At 41.9% G+C, this 20,345-nt stretch overlaps 1 protein-coding gene across 8 annotated transcripts in view; it reads left to right on the top strand.

Annotated features, from left to right (window-relative positions):
* The first annotated feature begins 978 nt into the window (after positions 1–978).
* The window catches only part of MCTP1 (multiple C2 and transmembrane domain containing 1), a 607,542-nt gene continuing 588,175 nt past the window's right edge, over positions 979–20,345 (top strand). For all 8 annotated transcript variants that reach the window (XM_054556461.2, XM_054556460.2, XM_054556462.2 and 5 more), the window contains exon 1: positions 979–1,719. In XM_054556461.2, the coding sequence (XP_054412436.1) occupies positions 1,000–1,719 (720 nt within the window). In that variant the 5' untranslated portion in view covers positions 979–999. The remainder of the gene's footprint in view (positions 1,720–20,345) is intronic.

The raw sequence follows: 20,345 nt of genomic DNA, 5'->3' as shown, positions 1-20,345 counted from the left end.
AAGGGCTGGCTTTATCGTCAGACTCCGGAAATGCTAGATCCTGATCATAAGAGACCAGTGCAGAGGCAAATAAAGAGAAGGGAGGGGTGGATGGGGATGAAGTCAAGACAGAAGAAATTAAACTCTCGTCTTGGACCCAGGGCGCGCAACGGGGCGGGGGCAGACGTCTTCAGCTTTAGAACTCCGTCGGGTTCATCGCTCAGTGTGGACGATCGGCGCCCCCACGAGATCCATCGAGGGCACATAGTCTCCACTCCAGCTCGCTTCATCGGACCCAGACGATCGCCAGCGCGGCCAGCGGCCAGCGCACAGAGCACAGCGAGCTGCGTGGGCAACTGTGGCCCGATCCTAGGGAGCAAGCTGGCTTCGGGCCCTACCTAGCTCCACCCGGCTCCTACCGGCCCTCCCACCTAGGAGCTGGAGGATGGTCCCGGGGCGCCCCAGGGGGACTGCTGGTCCCCGGAGTCTCCAGCCAGACGCGCCGTGTTGTGTGAGCCGCGTGCGCGCCCAATTTGGAGGCAGCCGCCCCCGCCGCTGACAGGTGCTGCCCAGAGGGCGCCGGGTGCGGTCCCTGGCGCAGCTGGACGCGCACGCCCCGGTGCGTGCAGCTTCCCGAGCTCGGCCAGCGACAAGAGGGAGCCAGGGCGCGGCCTGGGGGACGCCAGTGGACTGGAGCCGCGGAGCTTCGAGCGAAAAACTTTGCAGGCGCCGCGGCCGGGATTCGGTTACGGCTCCAGCCCACCCCAGCAGGTGCGGGAGGAAGAGGCGGCGCCGGAGTCCCGAGGCCAGAGAGCCTCGGCGGCGGCGGCCGCTTCTTTCCCCCGAGCTGGCCTGAAGTCGCTGGGCACTCCCGGTTTCTGCTGCTGCGCCCGCCGCCGCCGCCGCCACCACCGCCACCGCCGCGGGGACCCGGGAGGAGGCGCAGCCGGAGAGGGAGGAGGAGAAGCAGGAGGAGGAGGAGGAGGAGGAGGAGGGGAGAGGAGGAGCAGGGGGTGGAGGATGGAGCCCCGGGCTGCCGCGGCGGGCGAGCCGGAGCCGCCGGCGGCGTCCTCCTCCTTCCAGGCCCGGCTCTGGAAGAACCTGCAGCTGGGGGTGGGCAGGAGCAAGGGCAGCGGGGGCGGGCGCGCTGGGGGTCCAGAGCGCCGCACTGCGGACACCCCATCGCCCTCCCCGCCACCCCCGGTGGGCACAGGGAATGCACCGGCCGGGGGGAGTGGTGCAGGCAGCAGGTGGAGCGGCTTCAAGAAGCGGAAGCAAGTGCTGGACCGAGTCTTCTCCTCCTCGCAGCCCAACCTGTGCTGCTCCTCGCCGGAGCCCCTAGAGCCCGGCGGCGCCGGCAGAGCAGAGCAGGGGTCCACGCTACGCCGCCGGATCCGCGAGCATTTGCTCCCCTCCGGAAAGGGGCCCGCGGCGGCCTCGGGAGCAGCGGGAGGGACGCCTCCTGGCGGACGCTCCCCGGACTCAGCTCCTTCCTCTTCCTCCGCCTCATCCTCCCTGTCCTCCTCGCCCCAGCCTCCCCCGAGGGGGGACCGCGCCCGAGATGAGGGTGCACGGCGTCAGGGCCCCGGGGCGCACTTGTGCCACCAGAAGAGCTCCTCTCTGCCGGGCACCGCCTGCCTGGAGCAGCTGCTGGAGCCGCCGCCTCCTCCCGCAGAGCCGGCGCGGAGTCCCGCGGAGTCTCGGGCCCCGGAGACGGGCGAGGAGCGCGGCAGCAGCCAGGTGAGTGCCAGTGGGCGCGGCCGGAGACAAGGTGCGCGGGGCCACGCCTCCCTCTTCAGGCGTTCACCACCCCGGGAGCAGGGGGCGGGGGCCGGGAGGCGGGAGGAGAAAGGCTATTAATTCTAAGTGGATGAAACAGTGGAAAGAAAACATCTCGCTCTAGTTTAGCAAAGATGAAAGAGTTTTGACTTGCACCCGGACTTTACTTTTGGTAGAAATGATACCTGTCACCAGAAGCTTTTTGAGTAGTCAATGAAAAGTTAGACCTAAAGTGGGTACTTTTTAGAGTTCTCCTGGAAGGAGATGTCCAGCCAAATCTCATCTTGGCAAAAGAAAAAACTAACCCAATAACTTAAAAACAATTACGATCACGTGTGGTGGTGTGGAGGTGGCACCATTGGAAGCAAATGGCTGGCAGGAAGAAATAGAAACGTGGAGAGGTAAATTATGGCACATGTGAGGTCCTGTGCCAGGGAAAGCATCATTTCAGGCCTGCTCATTTTCCGGCACCCCTTTCTTAAACCTTCCTGCTGCAATTGGATCACCGCCCTTCAAGTGGACAGCGGGAGCGTCTCCTCCCAGTTAGTCAAATGCATATGTTCCTATGAGCCTTGTGAAGTTTTGATAGTCACCTGAAGCACTTGCTTTTAAAGTATGCTGCTTTATACATCATGTTGACTGCTCAGACAAGAATCAAGGTTTTTAAAAGTGCTTTTACTAGAAATTTTATGTGTGGGACCCACAATGTGTCCCATTGAATAGCCGTTTTTACTCCCTCAGTTTCGAAGAGGCACTGCTCTTTTTGTAAATGTTTATCAAATCATTTTAATTCTACAAAATATTTTGGAAGTTTCACTCTGCCAGAGACCTAAAGAACATTTTTCTCCCAATACATCTTAGTTTACTCAAAGTTTCTCATTGTTTTGACTCTGATTATGTTAGATGAATGACACTTGCATTAAAACTTTAGTTATTAGTAGATTAAAAGCTCAGCTACAAAGAAACATCAGGCTGTGTTTTGAAGGGTAAGATACAGGAATAGATAGGCTTTCAGTTGGAAGTTTTTATACTTCGTGGACTGATTTCTTAGTGTAGCTCCAGAAAATAAACCAGAATATGAATATGTTTTGTTCCTTAATAAACAAAATTGCTTGCAGTAAGCAAACACCTGATGATCCAGAAAAAGATTTTATTCTCAGAAGAGTAAGTAGAGATAATAGTGACAAAAAGACTAAATACATTTACCTTTCCTGTCATCTTGAAAGTGAACTGGATAGAGCCCCTGTTTTTGGTTTTAAAAGTAAAGCGATAAATGGTTTTGGAAGAATGATTTAAATTCAGTATAGATGAATACTATATATTAATGGAAGTATTTATTTCTGAGCGTGTACATAATCCTAATGTATAAGAATTTCAGAGTTGGGGAACTTTACCTTTTTTTCTTCCACTATCAAGGATAATAGAATAACAAATAATAATTGAATTATTTTGGAAGGTATATATCATATTACTGTGAATGTTAACTTATTAAATCACATTACAGTTCACTGAACCAAGATATTTTTAAAGCAAAAATAGATAACTCTGAATTTTTATGTTCCTTTTTGCCAAAAAGTTTTCAGAAACTGCCAGTCTTTATTAAAAAAACACTACTATGTAAGTATGAATTTTGTATACAAAAGATATAAACTTATTCTGGAGAAGATACTAAATTAACACTATCATGTACGCCTTCACCATATGCTGGGCATTTTATAGCCCTACATGGTTTAACCCTCACAGCAGACCTATGTGATTTTCACTTTACAAATGAGTAAACCAATGCTCACATAGGTTAAATAAGCTTTCCGGGGTCACATAGTTAGTAGGTGACAGAGAGAAGTTTTGTACTCAAGTCAGTCTCCAGAATCTTTTTCCGTTATGACAGCTACCTTCGACAACTTTTAGAACTTGTTCCATTTTTTAGATGACTTTGGTCTTACTGATGAAACTAGAGCCTTGCAAGTTTACGTGTATTGTGGAGATTTTTCCCCATCCCTATATACAATCAATTCTATTATGGATTAACTATCTTAATTCGTAATTTGTTCTGTGACGTATTGTTGCATATATATTTTGTCACAAATGAGATTATCGTGATCTATAACTCTGAAGAAGCTTTTCATTATAGAGAATCAGCATTTCAACATAGACATAAGAGAAATAAAAAAGCTAAAATATCTTTCAAAAAATAAGAGAAAGATGGGATATAGGCAGGCAGAATGGTAAACCCTGAGGGACTTGCCCGATGCCAGACACAGTCCCAGAAAGAGATACCATTTTTGGTCCCTAGCGTCTGCTGCTCATGGGGCCTTGTTCTCTGAGAAGTGGAGAGATTTCTCTGTAATGAGTCACAAATAATGGCTTTCGGCAGCACTCTCTGACCAGTGTAAAAGACAGGATTTCTCAGTCCTGGAAATACCTCCCTGCCCAACTCAAACGAGCCTGGCTCACCTCTGAATGGGAAAGAGGAAGAAATGGAATTGGAACCTGGAACTGGAAGAGGACTCATTCAGCTGCCCAGGAGTCTGCTTAGCTTTGCAGCACTCTTCCAAGCTTCCTGAATATCTCAGAGATCTTTCCTTACTCTCTCAGCAGCTCATCTCCAAAGAGACCTGGGCATGGGAAAGGGGCGTGTAGCACATACAGATTTCAGCTTTATTCACAGTTCACAAGCACAGTAACCAAGAAAGAAACACAATAAAAGCATTTAATACATCTTTAGAGTACCTAGATGAAAAGACTTTTCTTTCAAGGCAGAAATAAAATTTATTGCAAAAATAGGCAAATTGTTAATTTTTTCTCTTGTTCTCTGCTTGATCCTGGCATAAGCCATGTTCTCCAACACACTCTCCACGTCTCCACCTCCCTAGCCCAGCACGAGGCCCCAACAACATATGTGCACGTACTCTGACAGTGGGTGGAGATGTTAAGCAAAAGCAAAGAAAAAAAAAATCAGTTTGGACGGCTGGGGAAAGAGATTTGGGAGTCACTGATATATATGAGTAAAAGTGAACAAACCAGGCTACTTTCCATGTGCCTGCTGGTCCTCTTGCTATTGTGTTTTCATTAGCCAAACATACCTTTGCAATATGTACTAACAGACTTAATGCCTTGCTTTTGGGGGATGTGCATTATTTCAAATGTTCTGTTTTGAGAATGAGGAAAAAAAAATATCCTTTTCTTCCCACTGATTCTAGTTCACGTGTTGGGCCATATTGTCATACCAGATGCATTTCATTTTCTGCAACACAGTTGGAAAAGATGCTTTCTCAATTTGTGTGCATATCAAAAATATGCCAATTTTATGTATTCTGCCTTGACGAGTTACTAAAATTATGTTTTGCTAGGATCAGAAAGTCAGTATTTTAAGATAAAGAGTGAGGAATGAATACGTTGCATTTTTTTTAGTATTTTAACAAAAGCATGTAGTGTTTATGAATGCTGAACTTTTATTTTTTTCTCTTTAAATAAATTTTGTTAAAATTGCTTTCACAAAGAAGAAACTATTTTTGAAAAGAAGTAGGAAAATTATTCAGTGTATGTTAGATATGTTTTGAAACATAGCAAGAGGAATCTATTCATTGGGATAAGATTCATAAAACATATCTGTAAGCCCTGATAAAAAGTGGAAAAAAAATTTTCTACAATTAAGTCTATACATGAAGTATATCTTGCTTTATTATCTGAGCTTTTAAATAAAGCACACATTTAACAAAATGATTAAAAAACATGACTTGGGTTGATTTTTGCAATTTTTCAGATGTTTTTACTGTGACTTCAAAGAACACAACTCCATCTTAAAGAAGGCACAGATTTAAAAACATAATTCCTATTATAAACGACTAAAGTCACTGAAGAAAACTAATAATATCAAAATCAAGCCCCTAAAACAATGTTAGTGGCTTTATACTGGTCTAGCTTCAGAAATGACCCCTTTCAGATTGAAAGTGAGAGAGGGTGGATGAGACCTTAGGACATTTTGGAGCAGGGTGGAAAGTGGAGTTTGATGTGCGATAGCATTCATGAAAAGTGCTGGGATCATCAGCTTATTCCAAAGAAAGGGAGTAAAGAGGGTGACATATTTCCCTTTAACCTTTACTTGCTATAATCAGTGTCTGGCAAATTTGAGTTGAACTATGAATCTTGCATAAATGGAAGTGTTAACATGTAGATGTTATGAGAGAATGGCTTTAACTATAGCAAGTATTCAATTAAACATTAGCAATTGCTGTTGTGCTTGTTATTATTATTGGAGAGTATACTGAAGTTTTGCAATTGCTGCTATTACAAATTAAGTGTGTGGTTGAAAAAAATTAACGGTGCTTTGCCAGTCCTTCTTATTTAATTTAGGATATGAACTATGTTACTTGCAGTGTTGGAAAAAGTAGCCCATGACTAATCAAGGTAGTATTGGTGACATTACAATTTTATACAGCAATGAAAAAAATCTTACATTATTTTTAGCAAGTATGTATGCATTATCATGAAGAATGAATATGTTATGTTGAGGGAAAAAATGGGATTAGCAGATTCATTTAAAAATAGAACATTCTTCTTCCTCTTTCTTTTACCTCATTGTTTGAAAATGATTTCACAAAATAAAGGTTAATAATATATTTTTGATAGCTAAAGGAAACATGTAATATGATTTCTTTGATCATAATGCTTATTAAATCATTTACCAATCCTGGTTAATGGAGTATAAATAATATGTCCGCATAACTGTATAAGCATTGACAAAATCTGCAGATTTAGAAGTTAGGTTATATATATTTTTTTCTTCTTGGTCTATATCTATTTATAATATCGTAGCAGGCATCTGCTTTAGGTAAGCAGAAAATAATTTTTTTTTTTTTTTGAGACAGAGTTTTGCTCTTGTTGCCCAGGCTGGAGTGCAATGGCGCAATCTCGGCTCACCGCAACCTCTGCTTCCCAGGTTCAAGCAATTCTTCCACCTCAGCCTCCCGAGTAGCTCGGATTACAGGCATGTGCCACCACGCCTGTCTAATTTTGTATTTTTAGTAGAGACAGAGTTTCTCCATGTTGGTCAGGCTGGTCTTGAACTCCCGACCTCAGGTGATCTGCTCACCTCGGCCTCCCAAAGTGTTGGGATTACAGGCATGAGCCACCATGCCTGGCTTGAAAATAATTTTTTGAAACAGAAAGTTCTTTGCTTTAATTTCTTTTTGCTACTGGAAAACTTACTAAAAATCACATATTTCCCTGCCTCAGTAAGTCAAGCATTCTAAATGAGACCATTTCAACTGAGGGTCATTATTTGCATACTGGGCTTTGTTTGTTTGTTTGTTTAATGTGAATGAAGTAGATATTATTCTAGAACTTGCTTTATATAAACTTGCATGTTTTTATAAAACTAGAGTATAAACCATACCTGTTTATTACATGCTTACCTTTCTGTAAAGCTAATTATTGAATCAAAGAAGCGGCAACCTTTTCTCAAGTAATTTGTTCACTTAACAAATAGCCTTTACAGTTTTTGTAAATTTTGATTTGTCGGCACCATTGAAGATACAGCCTTTTTCTACATCATTAACTTTATGTGCCATTTTAATTTGCTCTTCACCATCAGCCTTTTCTTCTAACTCACAGTGCTTTTTATGAATCAGAAGTGAGAAGTTTATCCTTAACAATTCAATATTTTATCCAAATACATTTTCCCCTCTAATATGTAGCAGTTTCTTATCATTAGAAACTTTTTTTTTTTCTGGCAGAATATCAGGCCGCAATGTCCCTAAAGTCTCCAAATATTTGTATTTAACTGTAGTATGGGTGCAATATGGAAAACTGTATTTGTAATATAATGAGATTTAAAAGTCCTGCCTACTGCCTTCTTGAGAGAACAATTTTCTTCTCTTCAGTGAAGTCTTTTCGAGATATTTTATACCAGCCTTATTTCCTGTTCTCTTAAGTCCTGGCCAATTTGGAAAATTACAACAAATGTAGACAAGTGGACCTCTGGACATCTTAGGATCTTTGTATCCTCCTAATCCCACTGGGTTCATTTAGAGAGGCCCCTTCAGCATTAACAATCTGAACTTATTTTGCTTAAGCCTGAACCACCTTCATTTGCCTCACCAGCTCTGCTGGAGTGGAATTTGGCAAGCCCTAGTACAATTGACCTAGTGAATCAGCATTGTAAAACAGTTCAGGGGGAAGACTACTCAATAAATGGTGACTGAATGAATGAAGGGGTGAATGGATGGGCTAGAACTGTTCAGAGATAAGACCTCTGGAAAAGCTTCAAAATCACTTTATGTTTGTGAAATGATATTATTGCCTTCTCAATTCCAAGTCCTTTTAAGTCTGGCAGATATATTTGATATTCCCCTCTTCCCCCAGCTGGTAGCTTGGCTTTTGCCAGCCTAGACTTTAATTCTGGTTCTTGGGCAAACAAGAAGCAGAATTAAAGTCTAGTGAAGGGAGGATGTGGTACCTACTAAGTGGCTGCCATATTGTGCTCCCATGGAGGATGGAAAAGCATCCTACTTCTGAGGTCTCCGGGTCAGGGATGTAGTTCTTGGTATTGGACTCTGACTCTGGGTATCCATTTTTCGCACCCAAGTCTCCTTTCTGGCCTCTGACATTGCACCCACACATCTGGATTTCTGATTCCTGCCTATACATCCTCACTTAGCTATGCCTCTGAGTCTTGAATTCTGCCTGGATCTTGGCTCAAGATACTCTCCTTCCCCTCCTTCTTCACTGCTACTTCTCCTTGACCCATCTCCTTGACCTGTTTTTTGTTTGTTTGTTTGTTTTTTGAGACCAAGTCTCGCTCCGTCACCCAGGCTGGAGTGCAGTGGCACGATCTGGGCTCAGTGCAAGCTCCGCCTCCTGGGTTCACGCCATTCTCCTGCCTCAGCCTCCCGAGTAGCTGGGACTACAGGCACCCGCCACCACGTCCGGCTAATTTTTTGTATTATTAGTGGAGACGCGGTTTCACCATGTTAGCCAGGATGGTCTTGATCTCCTGACCTCGTGATCCACCTGCCTCAGCCGCCTCCCAAAGTGCTGGGATTACAGGCGTGAGCCACCGCGCCTGGCCTGACCTGTTTTTTGTACCTAGCACTTCTCCTGCATCCCAAACCCATTATCTAAGAAAGTCTCTTATCTTCCCTTTACTTCCAGCCATGACTCAGATTAAAATCCCAATATTGGCTGGGCGCAGTGGCTCACGCCTGTAATCCCAGCACTTTGGGAGGCCGAGGCAGCGGATCACCTGAGGTCAGGAGTTCAAGACCAGCCTGGCCAACGTGGTGAAACCCCATCTCTACTAAAAATACAAAAATTAGCTGGGTGTTGGGTAGGTACCTATAATCCCAGCTAGTCGGGAGGCTGAGACAGGAGAATCACTTGAACCCGGGATGCAGAGGTTGCAGTGAGCAGAGATAGTGCCACTGCATTCCAGCCTGGGTGACAAGAATGAAATTCCATCAAAAAAAAAAAAAAAATTCCAATATTGACCAAGAATCCTGTCCTCACTAGCCTAGTTCATTCTGCTGCCTCTTAAATACCAAGTGTGTGAAGTTCACACAAGTGGCCAAGTGATAACTACATTGACCCCTCCTGTCTAATGCTGAGCCTAGTTAAAAAACCCCAAATCCTCCCTCCAGAAAATCTGCATTGCCCATCAACTGCATTTGCTTATAAAGGATGTTTTTCTCCCATGGAGGACTAGACTAGAGCAGATTTTTTCACTGAGCATGGTTCGTTGTCTCTGTGTCCTTGTCCCTTTCCCTCCTATTTTTAATCATCTCACATGCCTATTCTTTAAACATCCACACCCACTTTCTTAGTCCTGCCAGCTTTCTTCTTTCTCCTTAATATTCTCTCTCATCCCAACTTTCTCTGCTTGCAAGATCTGATTCTTGTAACTAACCATTTAGCATCCAGAGATGTGCTGTCCCATGTGGCAACCACCACCCGCATTTCGCTATGGGACTTTGGAAACATGGCTAACTAGTTAGAATTGAGATGGGCTATAAATGTAAAATGCATACATGCACACTGAATTTTGAAGACCTGTACAAAGAAAATATGAAATATCCCATTATTAAACTTTTTATATTGATTGTGTGTTGGGATAACATTTTGGATATATTAGGTTAAATTAAATATAATATTAAAGTTAGCTTTACGAGTAAAATTACATATGTGTCTCATACTTGTATTTTTATTGGATAACACTGATCTAAAGCAGGGATTTCAAACTCCAAACTCCAATGCCCACAGGGGCCACCAAAGTAAAGACAAGGAGCCAAGAGGGTTTGGTGGGGCCATGGTGGACCAGGGAGCCCCTGCCCCCTGGAAGGAGCAGCTGCTTCTCAGCTGAATACTGGCACCTGGGAAAGAAACCATGTTGCCAGAGCTTCTAGATTCTTTAATAGAAGCCAAATCCCAGATTTTTGTGTGAAGTCTTTAGATTCCTGAATTTTTGTCAAATAAATAATATATTTTTAAAAGCATCATAGGTTAAATAAAATATATCTCTGGCATGAATTTAGCTATCAGTTGGAACTTCTGACTCAGAGAGGCCATATCTGGTTTCTCCTCTCCCCACTTCCCCTTCCCCCAAGTGCTGGGCGAGTGCTAGGCATGTGTTGTCTGGGGCAGTACATGTAAGCATCAATACGACATGTAGGCATCAACACATTTTACAAACTAGTGGGATGAGTTCACCAGCCAGGAGAAATGAGTGGTGAGATGAAGGTGAGGATGCAGTGGTTGAGGGGGTATGTGGAAATTGTGGAGGTGGGGACAGGGAGAGTGGCCAAGCAATTTGGCTCTATACAGATGATAAAACAAAGCGGTAGCCTTTGGGAGGCCGAGGCGGGTGGATCACGAGGTCAGGAGATCGCGACCATCCTGGCTAACGTGATGAAACCCCGTCTCTACTAAAAATACAAAAAATTAGCTGGGCATGGTGGTGGCGCCTGTAGTCCCAGCTACTTGGGAGGCTGAGGCAGGAGAATGGCATGAACCCGGGAGACGGAGTTTGCAGTGAGCCAAGATCACACCACTGCACTCCAGCCTGGGCGACAGAGCGAGACTTCGTCTCAAAAAAAAAAAAAAAAAGAAAAGAAAAAAAGAAAGCAGTAATGGGAGAAGGAGAAAGTGTTGGAAACGGTTCATGGGAAGGTTTTTATAAATGGAGATACCTTGAGTGAGTTGAGGGGACAGAGCCTATGGAGAGGGAGAGGTCGAAGATAAAGGAGAAAGGAGGATAATTGATGGGATAAGGTTCCTAAGTACGTGGGTTGGGGTGGGTCCCACAGGCCATGGGAGGGAGGTCTCCCTTAGCCTTTAGCCAGAAGAAGCACCCCTTTTCCATTGCAGATGGAAGGAGACAGTGTGGTCGTGGATGCAGGGAGGTCTGTAGGCTAGGTGGTAACAGTTTGAGGGTGTTCTGTCTGGTGGCCACTTCCTAGTTTTGAAGCGTGATTAGGATTTGGACATAGGGAGATGTTGAAAGACTATTGCCTAAGCACAAAGGCAAATAAGTGTCCTGTGTATGCAAAAAATGGGAAGTCAGTAGCGGGACTGAAATCTAGGGTGTGGACAGAGGGGTAGTGTGAATAAAGGTGAGAGTGAAGGTGTGGCCAGACACGAGGGCTGAGACGTGTACTCTCCAACCCTGTAGGCAATTGAGCAGAGTAGTGACTGGGTCAACCTGAGCCTTAGGAGGATGAAGCTGGTGTGGAAACAGGAGAACATGTGGAGGCCACAGTAATCTCAGTGAGAGCCTGCAGCTGGGCTGTGCTCTGACCTTGGTGACAGAAAGATGGAAAGATTTGCGGGATCAGGGGTTTGGCTGAATGTCCAGGGAAGGGGGAGTAAAAAGAGTTCATCACAGCGTGTTTTCCCCTTTTCTTATGTTTTTGATTTTTCCTAGTTCTGTTCAGAGATGCTTTTATTGAAACATCTTTTTTTTCCCCTGGGTAGGGGTTGAGTTTTGGGTTTGCATTTCTGCAGAATGGCTGAGGGTGCCAGGCTCCTAAGTGTCAGATTGTCACCTATGTACTGTAATAGCTCCTATTCTTTAAGTTATTTCGAGTTCTTCAGAATAAAATGGTTCTCTTTTTTGTGCAGTGTCAGGCACTGAAAGTAGTGAGTGTTAATAGAGCAAAACAAAGGGTAAAACATGTTAGTTTAAAAAATCAGGCAAAACAGGAAAACCTCCCACATATACCTGTTACCTGAATCTTTATGGTGCTTGATGCCAGAGTGGCTACATATTTGGAGAAATAGCTATAATGAAGGAGGTTGGGATCCAAGGGCTCTGTTGGAAATTTTCATTCTTAATCAAGGTAGTGTGCTGCAAACATGTTAAAATATGCGTCCTCTCTCCTGTGCAAGGCTGATCGGTGCATGGCAAATGGTCCATTTCTGAAAACTGCCAATAGATATTCTTTCAAAATAGAAATGATATTCTATCCATTCCTGTTCTTATATTGAAATGTAAAATTGATTTTGATACAAGAATAATTTAGCTATTTTGATAGTTGCTTTTGAATAGTATTTTCACCACACCACACTGGGACTCCAAATGTTTTCCAAAATATCTTTTGGGATTGGAAGAGATTTTAGAGACAAGCTCTGGGTCACCACAGAACAGTTGCCTCCTGCGCCCTGCGGGGCCAAACCCCCAAATCAGCAGGGACCACGCTGTCTCTAGCTGAGAGCAGATGTGGGCTGTACCTTCTCTTTTCTTCTTTGCTTTCCTCTACTTTTAAAGAAAGCTTCAGGTGAGGAACAGTAATGGGGTTTGGCTGTGATTGTGACTTTGCCCAGTCCTGTCTGACCTTGTATACATACCAGTTCAACTCAATAGAGTTTCAAGTAAAAAAACAAAACAAAAAAAACTTGATCATTTGGGTCATCCCCTCAGCCTCTCTCTGCTCCCTTTGGCCCACTATGCAGCAAAATGTTCTACACTCAGGCTGGTGCTTTTGTGATTTCCTTGCTTTCTCTGTGGGAATCAGCAGAATAAGACAGAAGGGAATAGTCAGAGATGGGAGGGAGGCCTGCAGTTGGCAGAATTTCTCAGGCGGCATGCTCTCTGCCTCTGGGCTTTTCAAGGAAGACAGAGCATTTTAGAGTGTATTTATACCTATTATTTATCTGACATTTTCACTTTCTTTGACTTCAACTTTTTCCTACTGAGCATTTGCCAGGAATGAGGAAGAACTATATGGAATTTGCCATGAGAGGATCTTTGTATAACTTGGATGACTTGGATAACTTTGTATAACTTGGATGACTTGGATGACTTGGATAACTTGGATGATTAGCCTATGGAACTGTGTTGTGGGACTATCCAGGTGGTATATTATTTAGGTCTTGGCTCTTCCTTCTCTGCCCTCTGGCTTACCTTTCTGCTATAATGTCAGTTTTCTTTCTTTGCTTGGAAAGTGAGCAGAGAAAATAAAGAAAGGACAATCAGGCAATTTTTTTATTAGTAGCTTTTATAATATATTTTTTCATGGCAAAATTGAAATAATTGACTCCTATGATGTTTGTGACATTTTGTGTTGCTTTGACGTATGCCTTACACACACATATGCACACACACAGAAGACACCTTTACCAGGCATGGTTTATGCACATGCGTACTCTTTCATGCATATCATATTTTTCACTGGAGTCAAAGATAACCAGAGGAATGCCAATATTCTTCCACTTCTAAATTTAATCATCCACTTTAATAGTAATAAAGTAATAGATAGTATTACATTTAAATGATGAAATAATCTTTACAAATGGCTTTAGTTTATCTAGTCTGAATAGATGTACAAAAACTAGTTCAGCAAAAGAGAAAATTATAAAACAATTGGAAGATGGCATTTGTGGTTAGTAAACCACTATGGTGTGTGTTCTACAAAGGAAATGAATAATCTTACTTTGAATTTAAAATATTTTATATCTATCTATATATATAGATATATATGGAGTGCCATATATAAAAATATATATTATATATAATGTTTTATATATAATTATAACATATGTAAAATCTATGATATATAAGGAATGCCTTTTCTTCAGTAGAATAGTAATTCTCCTGTAAGTGTATATCATATTTACAGCCACCATGGAAGAGCACTCATTGAATTAGTCCCTTAATCCTTTCAAACCCAGATGTCACAATAACTAATATCAATCATTAGTGTTTTCAAGCATGGCCTGACTTAACTCTCACAAAATGATCCTTACAGGTAAAAAATAGGGATGCATTTTGGTGAGTTTCTCTAATGATATAGTTCATTTTTTTTTCTAATTTGAGGAAGAGAAATACTTTTAGGATCATAAAAATATATTCTCATAATCACAAGAATCTCATTTTTTGAGATCACCTCAAAATGAGAGCTGGTGAATAACTGAATTAGGAACAAATGGATCTGAGACAGCAGAGCCTTCCTGTGTGGTGGGTGGCTGCCTAGTGTAATGTCTTATTTTCTGTTAATGTTGCCATGCTAATGCCTCTCAGTGGCTCTATTTGAAAAACATTTCTTACACTATTTTATTACTTTCTTCATCCTCTTAATTATATCTGGATTATATCCTGAATGGTGTATTTACAAATGCCCATTTCATATTTTAAAATCTATTCTTTTTCTAGGAGCATATATCTGATGTGAGTTTCAGACAATTTCATTTGTATTTGGTACCAGAAATTTGTTGTGTGAGCTGGTTTTGCATAAGTGTACATGAAAATATTTACTGTGTTATCTATTGTGGTAGGGCTTGCTCTTTACTACCCTGTCTTTGAATTAACTTTTATTAAACCACAATGTGCGTTTTTTTTTTTTTTTTTTTTTGAGAGAGAGAGTCTTGCTCTGTTGCCTAGGCTAGAGTGCAGTGGCGCAATCTCGGCTCACTGCAACCTCCACCTCCTGGGTTCAAGCGATTCTCCTGCCTCAGTCTCCCAAGTGGCTGGAACTACAAGTGCCCGCCATCACACCTGGCTAATTTTTGTATTTTAGTAGAGATGGGGTTTCACCATGTTGGCCAGGTTGGTCTCGAACTCCTGACCTCAAGTGATCCACCTGCCTCAGCCTCCCAAAGTACTGGGATTACAGGCATGAGTCAATATGCCCGGCCCACAGTCTATCTTCTAAAGCTGCATTAGGTGAGATCTGACTTGCTGACAAGTTCCTCCCCAGCCCACCCCGAACTGGGCTCTCTTTGCTCAGTTGTGCCATCTCACCTCTGGCCTGAGGCCAACCAACATGTGGAGCTTCTTACCCAGTGCCATTTTAAAATGATACTTCATAACTAATATTAATAATAGCTAAACATATATAACATTTATTATGTATAAGGCACTATTCTAAGTGTTGTATATATATTAACTGATTTATTTACTGCAACACTTAGGTTGATGTCTTCTGTATTTTACAAATGAGGAAACTGAACCACAGGAGATTAACTGACTTGCCCAAAGTTATACATCTGTATGATGGACCCAGGTCTATGTCACCAGAGTCTGTGCCTTTAAACACTACAGAATAGGCTGCCTGAAGTAGGTTGTGCCTGAGGAACCCAGGTTAGGAAAATATAATCCCAAGTAACTAGCAACTTTTAAATGACAGTTCTACTTAAAAAAAAAAATTATTCCTTACCAGGCACCCCACTAAATCACCATCATTATTTTTGTTATTGATATTATTATTAGACATATGTTATACATTAAAAGTCCTATAATTTTTCATTTTCTGTATTCTATAGCCTCATCTTATTTCTGTCATTCTGCTTTCTTGTCCCCTGAAAGGCATAGTTTTAGGGGGAAATAAATGAAATATATCTATCTCTTAGGCATTCTATATACAGCATCTCAAAGAAACATTTATAGATTATGTACATTGTCTCACTTAAACCTCACAGCAGTTTTGACAAAGAGATAGTGTTAGTTGCATTTTATGTATGGGAAATTCTTAGAGAGGCTAAGTAACTTTTCAGCAGTCCTGGTTTTGTCCATAGTTAGTAAGTGGCAAAGCTGATACTGACAGACATCTGATTGCTACCAAGGCCATAATTTCCAGGCTACCCACTGCTTCACCATCAGTGAGGACACATCACCACACCAGTGCTAAATACATGCTTGGTACCCAAACCCATGATTTGTGGTTGAGTCTGACTGTCCCTTATCACCAGCCTTGCTGATAGGTCTCTCCACTGTTTTGGAGAGAAGGCTAGAGGAAGGTGTCACCATTAGTTGGAGAAAAGTTTCCAGTGAATGAGAGTGGGTTAGTTTGTTTATTTGCAGGCTCAGTTCTGAGACCTCATAAGTGAATATTTTCAGATCTTTCTTCTTGTGAGTTCTATACATGTATCATGACTTCAAATCATGTTGTTAAACTCCTCTGAAAAATAATGCTATACATTCTCTATTTAGTCTAGGAGTTATGATCTTTGGACATGAAAACAAATTCTTTTCTGAACATCTAGTTGTTTTATAAAGATATCCATTTGGGGTATATTCTTTTAACAAGGAGAAAGCAAGATATGAGATAATGTCTTCTGAATTTGGCACAACTTCTAATGTTTCTTAATAATAATAATACCAGCATGCAAATCTTCGTCTTATGCCAGTTGCTGTCTTAATTGATTTGCAGACATTACTTCATTTAATCTTTGTGACAACAGTAAAGCAGCGGGAATTCTTAGCCTCATTTTATAGATAAATCAGTGGAGGCTTAGAAAAAATGAGGACGTTTCTCAGGGTCAGACAGCTCGTAAACAGCAGAGCTCAGATTTTGTACCTAAGAACTGGCTCCAAAACTCATGAGTCTAACTGCTATGTTATAGGCGGCTTTCTTCAACACTGAAAAGCTGCTAGGTCTGCTTGCCAGGTCCGACCCACAGACCTTGACCCAGCGATGGATGAAAGACATACACTGACACAGGTATTTTGCCTGTCAGTGCAGTTAAGGGGCTCTGCTGCCTGAGTCCGAAGCTTTGGCCCCAATAAGCTGGTGAAGTTCACATTTATTTAGTACAGATTAAATGACAAAGGTCTCCAGTAAACACCACTAGAGGGTGATTAACGTTGCTGACCTCCCTAGTAGAGAGCAGTCATGTGCCCACAGATGGTCACAGGTTGGTCTTAGGACCACATGAGTAAATAAGCTATTTAGATAAACTCCTCTATATTCTTGTGTATCTATACCCCAAGCTTTTAAGAGAATTCAGCTACCTTCAGCCAAATCTTTTACTGAAGCTATGCAAACCTCCGGCCTTCCAAGAAGGTTTGTGTCTATTTCCTGTAACTTTATCTTTATAATTTCTCCCACCACCTTGATCGATCCCCTACATCTGCTCATGAGTATTGTCTTGTAGCTGTTTTCCAGATGTCTTGGAATGGGAAGAATATTCAGTTAAAATGTTCTATGTAATAAACCAACCCCAGATATGTATGTGTAGCTGGAAGATCTCCTTCCAATTAAGTACCAATGATTTTAGTAACCATCTTTCTCTTTCTTCCTTCCTCAAATATTTATGAAATATCTATGTTGTGGTAGACATAGCATCTTGTTAACACCTTGATAATAAGACAGTTCCTGCTCACGTAGAGCTTATGATCTTATAGAAGAAACATCCATTACATTAAAAAATATGCAAATCGTTACCAATTACAATTGTGATAACTGAATCAGAGGAGTACAGAGAATTGTAGGACTGAATTGTATAATAAGAAGTCCCAACCCAATCTTGAGAGAGGGAGGATCAGATCGGGTTTCCCTGAAGAAGCATTTAGGATCGAATGAAAATAACAAATAGGAGTTGGTCAGATTTCTTCAGGGTGGAGGGAAGTCAGGGATGTGGCAGACAGTTCTGGGTAGAGGGAACCACAGCAGGAAGCACTTAGAGGAAGATTGCCTGGGCAGTGGGGATTTGGTGATTAAGAGGGAAGGTGTGTGTGTGTTGGGGGAGATGGGTCTGGGATTAGTGGCAGGGGCCAGATTATGCAGAACCTTGCAGATTTGGGGGAGATTTTGGACTTTAGCAAGCACTGAAGCAATTTTGAGAACCCGGATGCTCAGCCTTGAAGGGAAGAACCATCTTCAGGAGACTTCATGTGCTTGGTCTGGGAATAGCTTTCCTTTGCTTCTATGTGTGGAACCACATATAGAACTCATTGTACTCACAAAGTTGTCTTGTAAAGAGATAGAGAAGTAGGTTGGAGCTATGTTTTCCTTATTAGGATATGATATTTTAAAAATGTCGACAAAAATAGAAATACCTAGAGGATGAAAGTATCTTTCCCCCTGGAAAAACATGCCATTTCATTCATCCTATTGCTTTTTTATTGAGTACTATTGGAAAGTAAATGAAGCCAAGAAATGCAATCTAATGTCTCATTATCAGTGCTCAGGGGAGAGATTTCTCCTAGACAGCACATTTCTGAGCCTAGGTAGAGATGAAAATTAGATAAAGCTCAGTGATCCAGATGTTACAACTGTAAATTATAAAAAATACATTTTCAGGAGATTTCAACTTCTTTCCTGAAGTTAGGGTGGGAAAAAAATGAAAAACTTTGGAGAGGGTTCTGTAAGGAGGTGTACATTTAAAAATGTGTATTGTTTGTTAACATAATCATGGGTTAATTAGGCAGACTTTCCGTTGAACAGATCTAAAGCATGGTAAAGGGGATTTAATTTGTTACATATTTTCCTGTATATTTTCTCAGACATAAAATCTAAATTTTATATTTCCATGTATAGCCAATATTCATATTTATGAAACAGATTTGCAGCAATGTTCTCAAGCAAGAAGGAAAAGTTAAAGTGTGTTAAAGCTCACCATTACATTTGTTATACAATGTTATAGGAGAGAAAAGAAGGCAATGTCAAAATATTTCGTGGAGACTGTAGTCTGTCACACAATCAAAATTGAAGTGGCAACATAAGCCAGCCTACTTGCTATTCTGAGAATGCTCAGGGCATGGATTCTAGCACATCTAGCAAATGTGAGTGATCAGAAATTGTACCAAGCCCTGCCCGACTGAGGTTTGCCAATCTCTGCTTTGACCTCCCCAGCCAACCAATTGCAATGACCAATATGAACAAGGACTGCTTTAAGCACCCAACCATTACTGCCATCTGGACTAGGAAATAGCATCTAGTAAAAATTTTCATGACAGAAGCCATGCCCATGGTGTCATGAACCTACGTATTCTTTTATCTGCTATTATGGAAAAATGTGATGTAGTCTTTCTGTTGTTCTTCATGTAGTATTTTACTGGAGTCATGACCAAGTAAACATTGTACTATTCAAACAGTAAACAGATTTAAACAGTAATTCTAATTCTATTTGAGTATCATAAACCCTTTTCAGAAACTAACAAAGATTGTGGTATTTTCCCCATAGAAATGTACACAAAACCAGAATTGTGCATTCTTCCTCAAGGAAGGAAACTCATGACTTTCAATCCATGGACTCCAGAACCCTCAGTTAATACCCTTGGGTAAAAGGAAGACTCAGTAACAATTCTTATGAAAATTAGATGGCTCCATTAGCATTATGAAAGTTAAAACTTGAGTCTCTGAAATTTCAACTGTGGCCTGCATATTTATTTATCCTAGAACCTTGCAGGGCACTTGGATTCATTTTTAGGAGGAAAAATCTGTAGACTGGCCTCCTAAGAGTGGGTCTAGATGTGCCCAGAAATAAAAAGGAAGCTGTAGCCTGCAGCATTTACCAAAGAGACCAGGGTGTGAGGGGAACCCAAATTTGGAGTTTCTTGCTAATATGGGGTTCTGTTTCCTAGAAGTTGATTTCTGTTTCCTTCTTACGCATTCTTATATGAGACTCTTCTTTGGGTATGAGCCTTTGAGAAGCAAGATTCCTTTGCCAGAGGCTGTGATATCTAATAGAAGCTCTCTCTGATTATCCTCCTCAGTTGTCAACATTTGCTGACTGCCACCTACACACATAAGGAATTGAAAATCTGTTCTAGATTCTGGGAACCCAATACTCCTGCACTCCAGAGATTTTTTCTCTTAGATGGGGAGGTAGCATATATATGTAAAAGATAAATGTCACTACCAGGTAGCACAGACATTCCACTTTTAAGTAAATAAAACCATGGGAATCCCTGTGTCTTGGGAGATAAATACAGAGGCTTAATGATCTTATTTGCAACAACTACTTGAACAATGGGTCTGGTTTGCACCACTAGTAGTGTACTCTCAGCTCTCTGTTCACTTCTTCTCATTGATTTCATGGCCATCTTATAAATGTGCTGGAAAATGTAGAAGCCTGCAGTCTGAAATCACCGTGAAGAAAGAGCTTTGTTAGAGGGCAGTTCTCAAACCTGAGAGGTGGTGGATGATTCAGAGGGATATGGATCTGTGCTTGTGCACTCTGGGCTTTGATAAATGGAAGCATAAACAGTTGCTTCCTTTAAAATAAGCCAACCACAGGCCTAACTTATAGCTCCTTGCCTGGAAGCCCAATTCTCTGCTTGGGGCAGCAGCCTATGAAAAGGAGGCTGGGTAGAGCTGAGGGTGGAATGTGAACATCTGTTGGACTAAAGCTTGGTGTACAGAAGGCCAAGGAGA

This window comes from Pongo abelii, chromosome 4 (genome assembly GCF_028885655.2).
Source record: "Pongo abelii isolate AG06213 chromosome 4, NHGRI_mPonAbe1-v2.0_pri, whole genome shotgun sequence".
Classification (NCBI taxonomy): domain Eukaryota; kingdom Metazoa; phylum Chordata; class Mammalia; order Primates; family Hominidae; genus Pongo; species Pongo abelii.
This window is presented reverse-complemented; position numbering and strand designations above follow the sequence as displayed.